We start from the raw sequence: 16,135 nt of genomic DNA, 5'->3' as shown, positions 1-16,135 counted from the left end.
CTAAAGATACACTTTTGCCTTTTAGTATATTAGCATAATTAAATAAAACATAGCCCTCACTACATGCGTGTAATTTATCATTTTTAATCCAAGTTCCTGAGATTTGGAACGAGACTTTTCCTTTTTTTATTTTGGGTGACAGAACCAGAGTATTCTTTAGTGGTTCTCTTTTCATATTTGTCAATGTTGGAAACAACCCATTCAAACTTGGTCTAATATCAGGCAGTTGGTGTAAATAAGCGTGTATCAAGAAAAGTGCTTTTTACTTTGTATATGTATATCGTAAAATCATTTTTAAAATTATAATTTTGATTTCATCTAAACACCCACATTATAATGATTAAATGTTTAATACATAACTTCTAGAATAATTAGGAGTGTAGCGGTTAAATTCTTACTAAAATTGAAAGCTTGGAGGGATACGGGGACAGGATCGAAGATGTTCAGGCGGCTAAAAAAAAAAACATTGAAGATGTAAAGATGCTTTATGTGCCTCTTCCTATTCATCAAATGTTGATAAATGACATGGTTCTTTTTTTTTTGTTCTTCTTTTTTCCGCCTTCTTTCTGTAAAATTGAGAGTCAAGGCCTACCAGGTTGTGAAACGGTTGTTTCTTACACAGGACAGCCTATATTTCTGGCGCTTCACGTCGAATGTCACAATAGCGGATTCTGATACCATGGCAGATTAATAGCAGTTTGAGAGAGAGAGAGAGAGAGAGAGAGGATCAGTGTCTGGCCAAAAGAAAGAGGGGATCAATGTAAAATTTATGTGGGACCCTGACTGAAACTTTCACGTATGATTGAATTTGTATAACATTTTCTGACCAAAGAGTCCATGTTAAAACTAGCTAGTTAACAACAGTTCAATGTCCCTACAGATGTTCCCGTAACCAAAATATCAAATCACCATCCCAAAAAGATCCCACCTCCATCTTCACTTGCGAGTTAAAAGTCGGCTATCTGGGGCATGATTCTCCAAATTCCCATTTGAGGAACGGCATGCAGCAAGAGGAAATACAGATATTCCTGTGATCAAAATATCCAATCACCATCCCAAAAAGATTCCACCTCCATTTTCACCTGCGAGAGGATACATGTTGGCTATTTGGTGCATGATTCTCCAAATTCCCATTTGAAGGACGGCATGAAGAAAGAGAGAGAGATTTCTTTTGGCTTGTTTGAGTTTGAGCAGAAACCAGTGGAACCTCAAGACTTGCCATTGCGCCACCACTCTTTGAGAACTGATCTGGCATGCCTAAGAGACCATCACTAGACAGAATGTGCACTATAGCATTTACAGAGGCTTCTAATGCGGGAGGAAGGGGTTCCCTGGGATGTGATACCTACACATATCAAATCAATGTGTCATGTAGAGAAGAGAATCATCAACTTGTAATTGGAATTGCATAACCAGAAGTGTTTATGGGCCAGATAAGTCTAAGAAGAGGTCCCGGATTCTGACTTGAAGCCTCTGCCCTGGTGGGGCCAGGTTAGGCCAGACCTCTCCTTATTTTTCAAAACAAAAACATCTAAAAAAGTAAAATTTGTGCATGAATCATATAAAACTGCATTTTTTTCCCTAAAAAAAAAAATTCATTAGTCTATAACTCTTTTATTAAAATCAGGCCAGGTGCGGCCATAACCTGCAACATTTGACCTTATCATGATTTTTTGGTCTGGACCAACCTGGTCCAATTGAGGTTGACTTTCAATTAAAGTAGTAATGAGGAAACTTACTTTGTGTAATATTGCTGCTGACAATCGCTCCCTCAAGCAATATAACTGCGCAACATCCAGTGCCCTTGATTCAAAATAAAGCCATCGATCCATGATGACTCTAACTGCATTATCCGGAGAAGACATCACCTTATCTTCACCCTGTTCACAGGACTTATTTTCACAATGCTCACCGGGCTTGTTATCGAACTCAATGTCATCTTCAGTCGCACCATCAGATTCACTACCTTCGTCATCATCCTCACCATTGGGGTCATCAATATTATCCTCTGCTGGAGCAACAGCAATCTCTCCTGAAAGCAGTAAGAGCGGAAGTGATCCAACAAGCGTACAGTTTCTTGTGCACATACTACCACCATCACCACGGGTAATCTCATCCAACACGACTAATGGGCGGCCAACAGCTACCTTTGACTGCAACTTATAATTTACAGAGTGTTGATGCAACCGAACTTTATGACCACTAGCAGTCTCCACAACAACTCTCTTTGCACCTTTGGGCGTAATCAATGTTCCAACCATTGGATACAAACCTGCAACCAATACTGCATGGAGTATACCAGGGTTGTGTGAATTAACATTGTATCTTGAAACATCACCTTGAATAAGCCCACTTCGAATCAATTCAGTTTGGAGTTGTCTCCGCATGCCATGTAACATATGCATTGTGGTGAGGGACACGAAGTATTGAGAAGAAAACCATGACTCTAGACCCATTGTTCTTGCATTATGCCAACATTCAAATGCAGCTATTACAGCAAGTTGATCACCATACCCCCCATACAAAGAAGCAAGCTCAGCCTTCGCATCTGCAGCTAGCCTCTTTTCCCCAAGCGACAAGGGAATGGTGAATGGGTCTCTATAATCAGAAGCACATGCTAGAGTTAATGCTGGATCAAGGCAATTCATCAATATAGCGAAGAAAATTAACTTGCATGTTAAGGGGTGAACAGGAAGAGAGCCAAGCTTCTCTCCTAACTCCGTGAGCTCTTCATCAATTGATAATGCCCCAATATCTTGAAGAGCTGCGACGGCATTTCGTATAGACTCAAAAACAGGAGGATCTAGTGTCTTCGATAAATATTCTTCTAACTTGCAGCTTGGATCAATCATTTTCACCTGAGGCAAAACAAGCAGTAAACAATAGCAACACAAGGAAATAGGTCATTTATATAAAATCAATTTATTTACTGCAATTTTTTCCCATGACAAAAAGGCCCTGACGATAATAATAACAAGCTTTGTTCCCCAAAGCAAAAAATAAATCCAAAAATGATTTACCCCCCACTGATAAGTTTGGACAAATATATTTTTGGTCCTTTAACTTTACATAAGATATATTCTGGCCTTTTAATTTTATAAAATGTCTTTTTACTCTTTTGGTTCTATTTATAAGTCACTTCCAACATGTTTCACACAGATCAATAAAAACCTTAAACTTCATTAACTCTCATTTAAAATTTAACAACTTTCTAACTTTATCCCTATTTAATATACAATATACCTTATGAGAACAAAGTTACCACAATAATAAATGAAGAGTAAAGTTGTACATTCATGTGAAAATTCTCTCTCTGCCCTATAAATAGGACCAAAGGAGTCATTCTTTAACCCAAACAATGTTAATAAAAAATGTTGATATTGAAATTTTAAATGTTGATAAAACATTCACAAATGTTGAGATATTAAGTTTGATTCTTTAAAATAACAATAATTGGCATGAAAAAAATCATCACATGAGACAAATGGTATTAGGGTTAGAGAACTGAAAAAACACTATAAAATCAAGAGACAAACTGAAATCTTGTATAAAGTTAGAAAACCAAAAGTGTACTTTTGCCGATAAGTTTGTTTCTTATTTTTTCCTTATACAATTTAAATTTTTTTTCCACTATTCAATAATGAACAACCGGTTAAGGCATCATTGTTTTCAATCACTCCAAACAAAAAATTCTGTAAATGAACAGTGATAGATACAATTTTAAAACAGGAAAATTAGTCAAGCCAACTGATTCAATGTAGTATAAAAATATGCTGAATTCAAGGTCACTCACAATTTTCATCATTACAATATTTTGGGAGTAGTCTCCCACATTATCATTGAATTTCTATCACTAGAGGGAGAAAAGTAGTACCTGCAGACAAAGCTCTTCAATAGGCATTCTTCTTAATTCAGGAACCTGAAAATCGGGCAAGGAAGCCGCTCGATACTTAGAATACAAATGATAGCAAATTCCAGGCTGACAGCGGCCAGCACGCCCTTCACGTTGCTTAGCACTTGCCTTTGAAACCCAAGATGATTGAAGAGTTTGAACATTACTATATGGATCATAACTTTTTTCTTTCATCCGCCCAGTGTCTATGACATAGACAATATCATCAATAGTTATGGCAGTCTCAGCAATATTGGTTGAAAGAACAATTTTGCGGCAACCAGGAGGTGGGTGCAAAAAAACCTTCTTTTGCTCCTTTGCTGGAACCATTGAATGCAGAGACATAATGGTAAACCTTGAATTATTGAAAAATGGGGATTGGAGTAATCTTTCACGAGTTCTATTTATTTCATCCCAACCTGGAAGGAAAACAAGGATTCCTCCATCCTTTGAGTCCATACATATTTTTCGTATCAGCTGCTCTATCAGAACAACATCGACAATTTCAGGGTTGACTGTTGTAAGATATTTATCAAGTAACTTCTGCCCTTCCATGGAGTTTGAAGATGCAGAATCTCTGTGTTTCTTTAAAATTTCTGCAGTTTCCCGCTGATTTTCCTGCTCAGCAATCTCCAGTGCCGTCACTCCTGCTTTGGATCTTAAATGGCAGTCTGCCCCAAAGGATAACAGCACACACATATCACCCACTCTTCCTTTTCCAGCAAACACCATTAATGGTGTAAGGCCAGTCAATGAATGCTGGTAATTAAAGATCTTTGGGGATCCTTTAGAAGTAACCAGCTCCAAGAGAGGATCGCAGTCATCATTGGACCAAGCCAAATGAATAGCTTCATCAAGAGAAACTTTATCATCCTTGCTTAAATCATTGTTGTCAGTCACATTATTTAATAAAGCATTATCAAGATGATTTTCTTTTTTGTATTTGACAATAGAAAGAACATCCTCCAGATAGAAAGTTCTGACCTGAAGAAAGAGCACAGAAATTTATGAAAAAATGTCACTGGAAAAAAAGTCAAATCACAATCTAGAACCATATAGATACCGGATGAGTAAACCCCGGAACAAGGATAACTGGGCAGCCACCAAAATATTGGGAAAATCTTTCAGCGTCAATGGTAGCACTCATTAGTATCTGAAAAATTGAGGGAAGGGATGAAGTTCAAATATATTAAGAAAACCCAGGGTGGGGGGGAATTTTCAGTAAATCAAAGCATCCCTTGACTGAATGACAGTGAAATAAGGAAATAAATATAAATACAAGAACTTCAAACTAACCAGGCGAAGGTGTGGGTGTGAAGGGAGCATGTCTCTGCATGTAAGTTGCATTGGAGCAAATGTATTAATCCAAATATCATGTAAGAAAAACATTGTAAATGGCATATCTTCATTTAGTCAATGAACATAGATCTTGGGATCAAATGTAAAGCTTCAAACATGTTCATCTCAAGATATCACCTTTCAAAAATCATTCTTGATGGGGCAACAGAGATTAGATCACATTGTTTGGGGATTAATAATATCTCATTTTTTTGTATAAAAAATATTTCAGAAGAGAAAATAGATGGTAAAAAGCTAATCCATTCCCCAAGAAAATCCAAGGCAAATGATGAAAAGCATGAAAAGAAAGGAATCATCTTGCAGAAAAACAGGAAAAAACAGCAATAATAAACCGTGTTAGAGAAGAAAGGGAAAAAAAAAAAATCATCCCAGCAGTTGTTATTTAAAATTCAAAAAAGGTGAACATTCAATATCAGTTTTAAATAAGTGCTGCAAATTATGACCTACAAGTCAACTTTGCTCTAAATTATCTATTTCAGAAAAATATACACTAGAGTTCAGATGTTCCATCACGTTGTACCTAACAACTGCCATCATGAAGTCTGAGTACCGATCCCTTTCATGAATTTCATCCTGAATATGCAATGAAATTTATCAGGTTTTGCGAAGGCAAGGAAACAAAACATGTATTCACATTACTCATTGTATCATAAGGCTCCAAACGAATATATAATGAGACATTCAAATACACTTTATGGAGCAGAGTTGTAGAGTGAGAAAGATCACGCTTTTATTTATAGAAGCATTATAGTTACATGCCAATTGCTAGAGATCCTTCTAAACCTGTGCTAAACGCTGGTTTATCAAGAATACATAAGGCATAAATACCCTTAAACAAAGCAATAATGACTAAGCTCTGCTTCTAATATAATGTCCTGCAACAAAGCTTTAATGGTGAACTCTGGCTCTATAATCGGTATCAGTATTTAGGTATCTCCTTAATGAATTTCAGTTGTTAGAGCATGCAGTTTTGGGGGCACAGGACTAAACAGTTTGACCATGTGGGATTACAGGGTCCATGCAAGTATGGGGAGGCACAGTTTGGCAGGGCAACAGGAGATAAGCATAGAATCCTGTTTCGCACAATTTTTTTTAAGGCGAAAAAGTACAAGCAAGATTGAGAGCCACAAACATGCATTCTGCTTCTAGCTGTAAAAAATCAAGTAAATCAAAGTAAGAGAAGTACCATAATTATGTGAGTGATCTCGAATTCATTATTCTTCATGGTTCCTGTATTTGATCTACTCAAACATTTGGAAAACGAGCACAGGACCCTCAGCAAAATTCCAGTTGTACATAGCACGACTGATGAATTCTTTCCACCTTTGCTTTCCAACCGTATCTAGATTTCAATTTCGGAAAGCATAATTACTACTATGTTATCATGTGATGTGCGCACTCATAAAAGGCCAGACACTCTTCCATGGTTCACAGCTTGAAATCGCACCACAGTGTGTAATATTCATTAACCCGAACATTAAACTAGAAATAATTACCATATTGATAACACATGATAAAGCAAGCAATCAAGTTAATGACTTATTATATTTGAAAATCATTGCATATGTTAATTTTGTAATATAATGGAAACTTTCGAGTGCAATAGCCACTTGTAAACCTTCAATATGACCTTGAAATCCTGGAAAATCTATAATTAAAAGGGATATACACCATTTCATGCATGCATGTACGTGTGCTTCACTTGAAGCAGTACAGATCCAATCTTAAAAATGTTCAAAACCAATATTCCCATGCAATCATTGAATCCAAAACAAGATGAACTTGACACATACATCAACAAAGAAATACCTTATAACCAATATTTTCTCCAATGGTCTCACCTCTCTCACTAGCAATTCTCTCAGCAACTGCATACCAAAACAAGATGAAAATATTTCACACGTGAATCAAGATTGTAAATCAACACGTACGAATACATAAATGTGTAACTATTGTGCATGAGTTGCAGACCTGACATTGCAGAGATACGTCGAGGTTGAGTGCAAACTATTTTACATGCCTCACCCTTACCCCACGCATGATCCAAAATATATTGTGGGACCTGAATCACAATTAATATTAAGATAAACATGACAATCACAGAAAATGGATAATGTTTCACAAAGCTTAGGAGATCCTTGCATGTTCAAAGAGATGAAAGTATCTGAGTCAGTCAAACCCAAGATCATGAAATATCAAGAACGTCGTAGCACATCCACAATTTTAACCACACAAGCCCAATATGAAGTTAATCATAACAGCTATGGCAGTATATAGGAACTAGTAAAATTCAAAAACCGATTTTTCAAACACCAACAAAAACGCACAAGATTATAAATTGATACTCCCTCCGTTCCTTATTATAAGAGACGAATAATCGAATTACGTTGATAAAAAAAACAGTTAAAATTAGTTAAGAACAATCAATGTGTAAAAAGTATAATCTTTTTTCCAAAAATGCCCTCATTAATAAGGAGAGAGAGCATGAGAGAGAACAATTAAATTATTAAAAGAAAGAGAAGTGGGAAGGAGAGAGAGTGTGAGTTGGAGACAATAAATATGGGTAAAATAGGAAATCAACACAAAAAGGTAGAGACAACTTTTAAGTGTCTCTTATATATAGGAACATACCATAAGCATCAAATGTCTCTTATAATAAGGAACGGAGGGAGTAATTACTTGCCAAGAGTCCAAGATGCACACTAATCCCTCCAACTTTAAACTACCTAATCTTGTTCCTATCACCCATCTGAGACCAAATTAAGTTCCCACACTACTCGTTATCATTCCCTACAAGAGTGTTCTAAATCGATCAAGACTCATCAAACCAAGCACCTCAAAAGCTAATCTAAACATATTAATATTGGTTTGCTTAAGTTTTTTCTATGTATGAACCAATCAGTTCAGTCAGTTGTGTTTGGGGGGAAATATCCAAACCAAACTTGCTGTTCAAAATGTATAAGATACACACGTATTATAAAGCATGAGAGAACACAGTTTTGCCTGCATCATCCCCTCGAGTTATGGAACCAATATCCTCATAGATTGTAAAACTCCCAAAGGCCAAGTGGTCCTAAGCAGTAAGTCCGAAATACAGCCCATTTCCAGATCTTCAGCTTACAACTCACTGCTGCCTCATCATCTCAATTTTCTCCAGAAATCAATTATATCCACATCCCATTACATTCCATTGCCCAAGGTGAACAAACAATGACGTAATACCTCATGATTTTTGTCAATTAGCAAAAGAAGCTGTCCAAACCACCTGACCACATTCTGACACTTAATTTATCACTTCCTATGCATTTTGATTGTCTGTCCTTGTCTAGATACACAGCAATTATGGCTTACTAGTTCTGTGTAATGAGCTATAGCTTTCGAAGCATATGCTTTCTTCCTTTCCTTAGTTGATTGTCTATCGTTATTCATAGTTCCAATTGGCTACTCCTGTCTCTTTCTATGCAGAATTCTATAATTGGGGAAAAAAAAAAGGGGAAAAGGAACAGCTTCAAGTGTTTTATTCCCAAAATAAGTTCATACATTCTATAGCACCCATCAACTCAAGCAATCCAAGACACATTGAAAGAGATTGGTTGAACCGCTTATGTGTAGTCTGATCATATATACCTCCAATAGGTCAAATGACCATGATAATCAAACAGCGAAGAACAAATCCAAATTATAAGATGAAAACTAAGCTTCAACTAGACAAATATGATGTCAAAGAGACCTTAGACATCATTTTAAGATAATATAGTGCAACAGTTTCATTAACTTACTTCCTAGCGCAAAAAAAAGAACAGCTTGAAGAAAAAGGGGGGGACCATTCACACCACAAAATTATATCTTCGATGATAAAATCACAAGAATATAAATACGAAAAAAAAAATGTTTTGAAAGAGGGTGACAAATTATATACTATATGTGGTTGTGGCAGAATTGAGATAAAGTAAAGAATTATAACCTGTGTGGTCTTTCCACAACCAGTCTCACCGGATATGAGAACTACCTGCTTTAAAACGCATGAAGAGAACCATGAGACCAAAGAAAAGAAGAAATCTAACTTTCATATTTGGCTGGATAATTATGTTGAAGGGTTAATAACCAACACATTAACCCACTGGATGTAAATAGTTAAAATATCGATGAACTTTTTTCAGTGCTTAATCATATAGCAATCTGCAATCAAGATTTGAAAAAATAAAAAAGACTCAGGTCAAAACATTTGAATAACCTGGTGAGATTCGACAGTTGATGTGATCACATCCTTGAATGCTGCAATTGGAAGCTTAGACCTCTGTGCTGTGATCTGCAAAATCAGAATTCAAACAAACCATTCATTGGCAGGACTATTATTTAGCAAGCACTGCAAATAATGCAGGAAGAAGAGTAACAACATGTCATGTACTCGATGGAATTCATAAAGGTCTTAACATGCGGAAAAGAAATAATAGAACCTTTCGTTTGGCGGGGGTTTTGTTCATTCTAGAAGAAAATGCTTCCAATTTCTCACTGATTTCAGCTTTGCTCATGGATGGCTTGCTGAAAGTATCATCTTTAATTTGTCTTGTTTTATCAGTTTTGTCATTATGTCTTCTATCCATCTCTTCCACCAACTGTCCATCACCAGGTGGATGATGGGCATATAGAACCCCTAGTACCGCTTGTGCCTCTTCGGAAAATGCAAAATACGGAAGATTTTCTAATCCTGTATCAGCGTCAACCTTATGTACAGTTTTGAAGACGGATATTTGACGTTGTTTTGCTGTCCTGTACAAAACGTAGAATCCATAAAAGAGAAAATAAAGAGCAAATTGAACGTAAGAACGTGAAAATAGCGCCAATATCAATGGAGAGAAAACAGAGAATACAATTCTTGCAGCCTGAAATGTAAAATCTAACAAATAATGTCAGTAACACTCACCCAGAACTTTTGGATTTCATACCCATTTTTTGGGATATTTGGTGCACTAAAGCACGTTCATTTTTGGATAAAGTGGCATCAAACTTGTATTCTGCGGATTGTAAGAATAGATAAACTCAGTCAGAAACATAGAAGGAAACTAAGCAAACCATGCGAACGTAAGAGACAGAATAGAATCACTTTTGATAGGCCGTTTTAACATAATTCATGAACCTATAAAGAATAAATTACGAAAGAAATTACAAATCATATAACCAATAATCAAGGTCGTCCATTTCTTATCTCAAACCATACGCAAGACAGATCCCACATCACGTATCTGCATCCCACAACAAATGCATACAACACCAAATCATGGGGCATTCGAAGATCCAGAAATACCTTTTTCATTAGAGTTCTTAAACTCCTGTAATATCTGGTTAAGTCGAATCCGTGTGGGCTCGTCAACTGTGGGATTCTGGCTCTGAAGTGGCAGTCCTTTCTCGGAGCGACTCCTCTTTGCCATTGTATCGTAAAAATCTCACCGAAGGTTCCAAATGAGACTGAAGAGAGGCTAAGGTTGACGACGAAGAAGAAATGGAAAGAAGAAGAAGAATGATAGTCTCAGAAACCCAGCTGTGCGGGAAGTAGGCAAGTCATGGGCCTTCTACAAGTTAAGGCGCATGGCTCTCGTTGTTTCCGGTGCTTTTATTTTGCCCTACGCTTCAGCTTCGGCCGCTCCGCAATGCCCTCGGAATCACTTTCTTTTTCAACTTTGTTTCAAATCACAAAAAATAAAGATTTAATAAATTATATCCATAATTATAATATTTTAACTATCAGATATTCAATAATTAAATTAATTACTTCGGTATTTTTCTTGCTTAGTTTTACCTGCGTATAGGTGGTCGAGAAAAAAGTTTTACATCCGTAGTACTGTCCACGACTTGTTATGATTATAATTTTATGAATATATAATTATATTTTCATATTATTATAATTTTTACTATTTTTATCAAGGCGTTGGCGAAAAAAGAAGAATTATTTTTACCAAGGCTTCAAATTTTTTTATTTATTTCATATTTTCTTTTAATTCATAAATATTTTAACTATCAGACCAATTTATTATTATATCAATGAAGAGCTAATAATATAATATGAAGTATTAAAAAAAATGCTTATATGCTGTTTTCCCCCTCAACATGAATGTGCTGGTTGAAAATTTATTAGTCTTAATATATTTTGTGTCTATTTTAAATCTAAACCTATTTTGTAATAACATCTAGAAAACCTTCATTTTTCAAGCTAATCTTTTTTTTTAATAAACATTTATTTAAATATAAATCACAACAATTTTTCAGTCATAATACTCTTTCGGTCCTAACTATAAAACCCTTATAGAACCGGAGGAGTATAATATATGAAATATTCAGGTTGCAACTTGCATTATCATATGCTATGTTTCATCACATTACGACTTATTTAAAATGGTTTATAATCAGTTTTTAAACTATGATATACGTAATATGGGATAAATATATAGAAAAAAATTTAACTCAATTTATATGGGATGTGCTTATAAATAGTAAGCATGTGGATGCCTTTCCATTCAGGCTGCAACTTGCAAGCTAGCGTAGTGCGGCAAAGCAACTGAAGAGACTTGTGGTTCGCTAGGTTAACTGAAATTGGGGTTGGTGGGAATTAGAAAGGTCCATTGAATGCAAGTCAGGCCCACTATCTTCGGCATCTTTAGGCCGTGTTGGGCCCACTTCACTAAAAACGTAGAAGAAAGCTCCAGTTGGGCCTACGTCACCAGAGCCCAATTTATACAAGTTTGTTTTCACCACAGTATGGTCAGGTGGGCTTGGCTAGTTAAAGGGCATTTTCCCGGCAACAAATGTGGACTTGGCAGTGGGCCCACTCTTCTTAACAGATCCAGTTTGCACTTGGGCCCACTAGATAAAAACCTTGGCCTTAATCCCAAAAAAGAGAAAAACGGCTGGCCGTCGCCGATTGTGCCTGCGTCTTGCGCCTCCATCTTCTCTATTCTTCAGACGCGACGGCGACGTCTTCTCAACAAGCCTTCTGCTGCCACAAATGGCTTTTCTTCTCCTCACATATTTCGAAGCCTTTTTCGACTTTTTTGCATAGGTACCAGAACCCATTTCTTCGCTAATTTTGTAGCCCTCTGACGCGCCTCCGTCCTTCTCCTCTAAATCTGTGAAGATTCCAAATGGTGAAGATGAGGCTCCCCAACTCCTCCTCCTGGTATTCTTTTGACCCTTGCCTTGGTCTCCCTCATTATCCTTTGGGTTAAAGCTTCTTTTTTGGTGACCGAGCCTCATCCTACGATCATCCAAGCACCGAACTCTTCTTCGGCTTTAAGGGGCTTCTTTTCCGGCTATGGCGACGTCCTTTCCTTCTCCGGCATCGTGCTCGGCGCAGAGCCCCCTTGATGGGGCATCATGCTCGCAGAACCTCTATGTTGGGGCGTTGTGTATGTCCGGGCACAATTCTCCATCTACCGCGCGCAAGCCTCCATCCTTCATACTCCGTATCATACACTTTATTGGCTCCAATAGTTCTTCGAACTAGTATTTTCTGTAAATCTAATATCATACAAATGCAGGCATATCTACCTCTCTCCACTGGAGCGCAATTTAGATAAATTACAAAATCTATTATCTCCTCATTCTTTTGTTGAATGGACAAAAGGAAACTACTACTCTTTTTGAGATCCTGCATTGCGTCCAAGTCACTGAAGCAGGGGAAGCTCATTCATCAGAAGGTTGTCACTTTAGGATTGCAAAATGATGTTGCCTTATGCAAAGACCTGATTAGCCTTTACTTCTCTGCCCACCTTTATGATCATGCCAAGCATGTTTTTTGTTCCGTTGCAAACCCGTCTGAGATATCTTTGTGGAATTGCCTTATGGCGGCTTACACTAAGAATTTTATGTACACTGAAGCGCTAAGCCTCTTTAATAAGTTATTGGTTTACCCTGACTTAAAGCCTGATTTTTACACATACCCCAATGTTCTTAAGGCCTGTGGAGCAAAGGGTAGAATTGGTTGTGGAAAAATTTTTCATGCGTGTTTGCTAAAAAGTGGGTTTATAATGGATGTTGTAGTCGGAAGCTCTCTTGTGAGTATGTATGCTAAATGCAATGGGTTGGAGCATGCGATCCAGGTGTTTGATGAAATGCTGGAAAAGGATGTGGCATGTTGGAATTCAATAATTTCTTGCTATTACCATTGTGGAAAGTTTGAAGAGGCACTAAAATATTTTGAGGCAATGAGAAAATGTGGTTTTGTGCCCGATTCTGTGACAATCACTATTGCTATTTCATCATGTGCAAGACTTCTGGACTTGGACAGGGGAAAAGAAATTCATAAAGAATTGGCAGGTAGTGTGTTTCTTTCGGATAGTTTTGTTAGCTCTGCTCTTGTTGACATGTATGGAAAGTGTGGCGATCTAGAAATGGCCAAAGAGATTTTTGAGCAAATACCGAGAAGGACTATAGTTGCTTGGAATTCCATGATTGCTGGTTATGGTTTGAAAGGTGACAGTATTTCGTGTATTAAACTTTTTAACAGGATGCACAGTGAAGGTCTAAAACCAACTTCGACTACCATAAGTAGCATAATAATGGCTTGTTCACGGTCAGCCCGTCTTCACGAGGGTAGACTCATACATGGTTACATAGTACGAAACAGGATACAGCCTGATATTTTTATCAATAGCTCACTCTTAGATCTGTACTTCAAATGTGGTAGGGTCAAGTCAGCTGAAAATGTTTTTACAACAACACCAAAGACAAGTTCAGTTGGTTGGAATATTATGATTTCGGGATATGCGAGTGCAGGGATGTATTTCGAAGCCCTTAGCATCTTTAGTCAAATGAAAGAAGCTTATGTTGAACCTGATGCTATTACTTTTGCCAGTGTTTTAGCAGCTTGCTCACAACTAGCAGCGCTAGAAAAGGGTAAAGAGATTCACAATCTTATCATTGAGAAGAAGTTCAAAAGCAATGAAGTGGTTATGGGGGCTCTCCTTGACATGTATGCAAAGTGTGGTGCTGTAGATGAAGCATTTGATGTTTTCAAGTGCTTACCAGAGAGAGATCTGGTGTCCTGGACTTCCATGATCACCGCATATGGATCTCATGGTTGTGTATCGGAAGCCTTGGAGCTTTTTGCCGAAATGAAGCGGTCCAATGTGAAACCTGACGGAGTTGCCTTTCTTGCCATATTATCTGCTTGCGGTCATGCTGGGTTGGTTGACGAAGGATTTTCTCTGTTTAACCAAATGATCAATGTTTATGGCATCAAACCTAGAGTTGAACACTATTCATGTGTCATTGATTTTCTTGGACGTGCTGGAAGATTGCATCAAGCTTATGAGATCCTGCAAAGAGACCCGGAAATCAGGGATGATACCGAGTTGTTAAGCACATTACTTTCTGCATGTCGATTGTACAGAGATTTTGATTTAGGAGTTAAAATTGCTGAAACACTTGTCGACAAGGACCCGGATGATCACTCAACTTATATCATGCTATCAAGCATTTATGCTTCTGTTCAGAAATGGGATGAGATGCGGAAAGTAAGATCAAAGATGAGAGAGCTTGGACTAAAGAAGAGACCAGGATGTAGCTGGATTGAGATTGATCAGAAGATCCATCCTTTCTTTGTTGAAGACAATTCATACTGGCAAATAGAATCAGTGAATGAATGCCTTGCAAATCTTACCAATCACATGGAAAAAGATGAGCTTTTGCCATTCATAGATCATCTTGATAATGAAGCAGGGTTTTATTGCTTGTATGGATAGGCTTCATAGGACGAACATGACGTGGATCCTGAAACAGTGATCCGTTTGTGCAGTACCAGGCAACTCGTTTTCCCCCCCCCCCCAAATAAATCTCAGAGCAAACACAAAAAATGGGAAGCTAAAAAAAAAAGGAGATACGGATGAACAGAAATTTTAGCCTTCCTCTGCTTTATTGCAGACTTCTCCCGTGCTATCTAGTCAAAGATGAAAGAATTTTATAGTTTGGGAGAATTGCAGAAAGGTAGGAAACATATTTACAAAAAAAGCTTAATAATAAATAACAATAAGTTTCAACTGTTTACCTGTTACTGAGATTTTTTAATGATTATCTTCATTCTCTGGACCTCATAATAATTTTTTCAAAAAAGTTTTTGTAAGCATTGACCTTAGTTGTAACTTAAAATTAGTCAAATTATTTATACATTACCTCAAGTTTGAGAAATTAACCAAAGATTGCATTGTTTATGATTTATTATAAATCATATCTATATATGTTAAATGAACAGTAAATAATAGTTACATTGGTCGAAAAACTGATGTGATTTAGGCAATTTGACAAGCATCGCCCAACTAGGTGCAGTGAGGCAGTGTTGCCATTGTTTTTGCATGAAACCTCAAGAGAATCATGTTCTTGGCTTATACGGCTTATAAACAAGCAGTTCTATTATTTATATTGATGTTAACTAATATTTCGCAAATATATATATGTATTTTTGCTAAAGCATAGGTATTCTTTTATTAGAAGCAATCTTATTCAAGGCACTGTTAAGTACTAAATATGGGTACTTCTTCCAACAGGGATTCGAATCTTGGTTCGCTACGTTGTGATGAACTAGTCCCTTCTGCTGGACCCAACCCTGTTGGTATATTTCACAAAAATATTGTTCATGGTACAAGTGAAAACACCAAAAACATTTAGGTCAATACTAAAGATAGAGCCATTAAAATGGGCTAAATATGATGAACTAACTTGTTACTAACTATGTTCGGTTCATAGTTAGTAATGAACTAGTTTGTTTAATTCGTCAATTTGAATAAGCTGGATCGTGAACTATTACTAAAATGGACAACAAATAAACTTTTACCAATAACCTTTTCGAGTTTTAAATAATACAAGAATTCTCTCGTTTCAGATGATGTTGCCACT

The 16,135-nt window shown here is 37.0% G+C and overlaps 2 protein-coding genes across 5 annotated transcripts; one reads left to right on the top strand and one right to left on the bottom strand.

Annotated features, from left to right (window-relative positions):
* Positions 1–752: 752 nt before the first annotated feature.
* On the bottom strand, positions 753–15,097 carry LOC114737558 (DExH-box ATP-dependent RNA helicase DExH6-like). 4 transcript variants are annotated; one of them, XM_028925510.1, is made up of 14 exons: positions 10,557–10,883; positions 10,176–10,266; positions 9,709–10,021; positions 9,486–9,560; positions 9,216–9,260; positions 7,223–7,313; positions 7,061–7,119; positions 6,438–6,593; positions 5,772–5,824; positions 5,189–5,222; positions 4,956–5,045; positions 3,875–4,876; positions 1,740–2,858; positions 753–1,345 (listed from the first exon to the last, which is right to left on the bottom strand). In XM_028925510.1, exons 1-14 carry the CDS (start codon positions 10,678–10,680, stop codon positions 1,079–1,081), a joined length of 3,519 nt encoding a protein of 1,172 aa, XP_028781343.1. In that variant the 5' UTR covers positions 10,681–10,883; the 3' UTR covers positions 753–1,078. The 4 variants fall into 4 exon arrangements, with proteins under 4 accessions (XP_028781343.1, XP_028781342.1, XP_028781345.1 ...); XM_028925509.1 differs by having other exon boundaries at positions 9,216–9,263; positions 10,557–10,881; XM_028925512.1 differs by lacking the exons at positions 10,176–10,266; positions 10,557–10,883 and adding an exon at positions 15,092–15,097 and having other exon boundaries at positions 9,216–9,263.
* Positions 12,218–15,068, top strand: LOC114737559 (pentatricopeptide repeat-containing protein At5g27110). The gene has a single exon (XM_028925513.1). It carries the CDS (start codon positions 12,859–12,861, stop codon positions 14,986–14,988), a length of 2,130 nt encoding a protein of 709 aa, XP_028781346.1. The 5' UTR covers positions 12,218–12,858; the 3' UTR covers positions 14,989–15,068.
* Positions 15,098–16,135: the final 1,038 nt, after the last annotated feature.

Source organism: Neltuma alba, unplaced genomic scaffold, assembly GCF_004799145.2.
Source record: "Neltuma alba isolate B1F8T4 unplaced genomic scaffold, ASM479914v2 tig00013463_pilon, whole genome shotgun sequence".
In the NCBI taxonomy this organism is placed as follows: domain Eukaryota; kingdom Viridiplantae; phylum Streptophyta; class Magnoliopsida; order Fabales; family Fabaceae; genus Neltuma; species Neltuma alba.
This window is presented reverse-complemented; position numbering and strand designations above follow the sequence as displayed.

Excerpts from the sequence above, each read along its gene's own strand:
- LOC114737558 (XM_028925509.1), bottom strand. The coding sequence starts at position 10,680 with ATGGCAAAGAGGAGTCGCTCCGAGAAAGGACTGCCACTTCAGAGCCAG. Across the intron at positions 5,825-6,437 it reads AGATCACTCACATAATTATG|GATGAAATTCATGAAAGGGA; the intron begins GTACTTCTCTTA and ends TTGCATATTCAG. Across the intron at positions 5,046-5,188 it reads CACACCCACACCTTCGCCTG|ATACTAATGAGTGCTACCAT; the intron begins GTTAGTTTGAAG and ends TCAATTTTTCAG.
- LOC114737559 (XM_028925513.1), top strand. The coding sequence starts at position 12,859 with ATGGACAAAAGGAAACTACTACTCTTTTTGAGATCCTGCATTGCGTCC.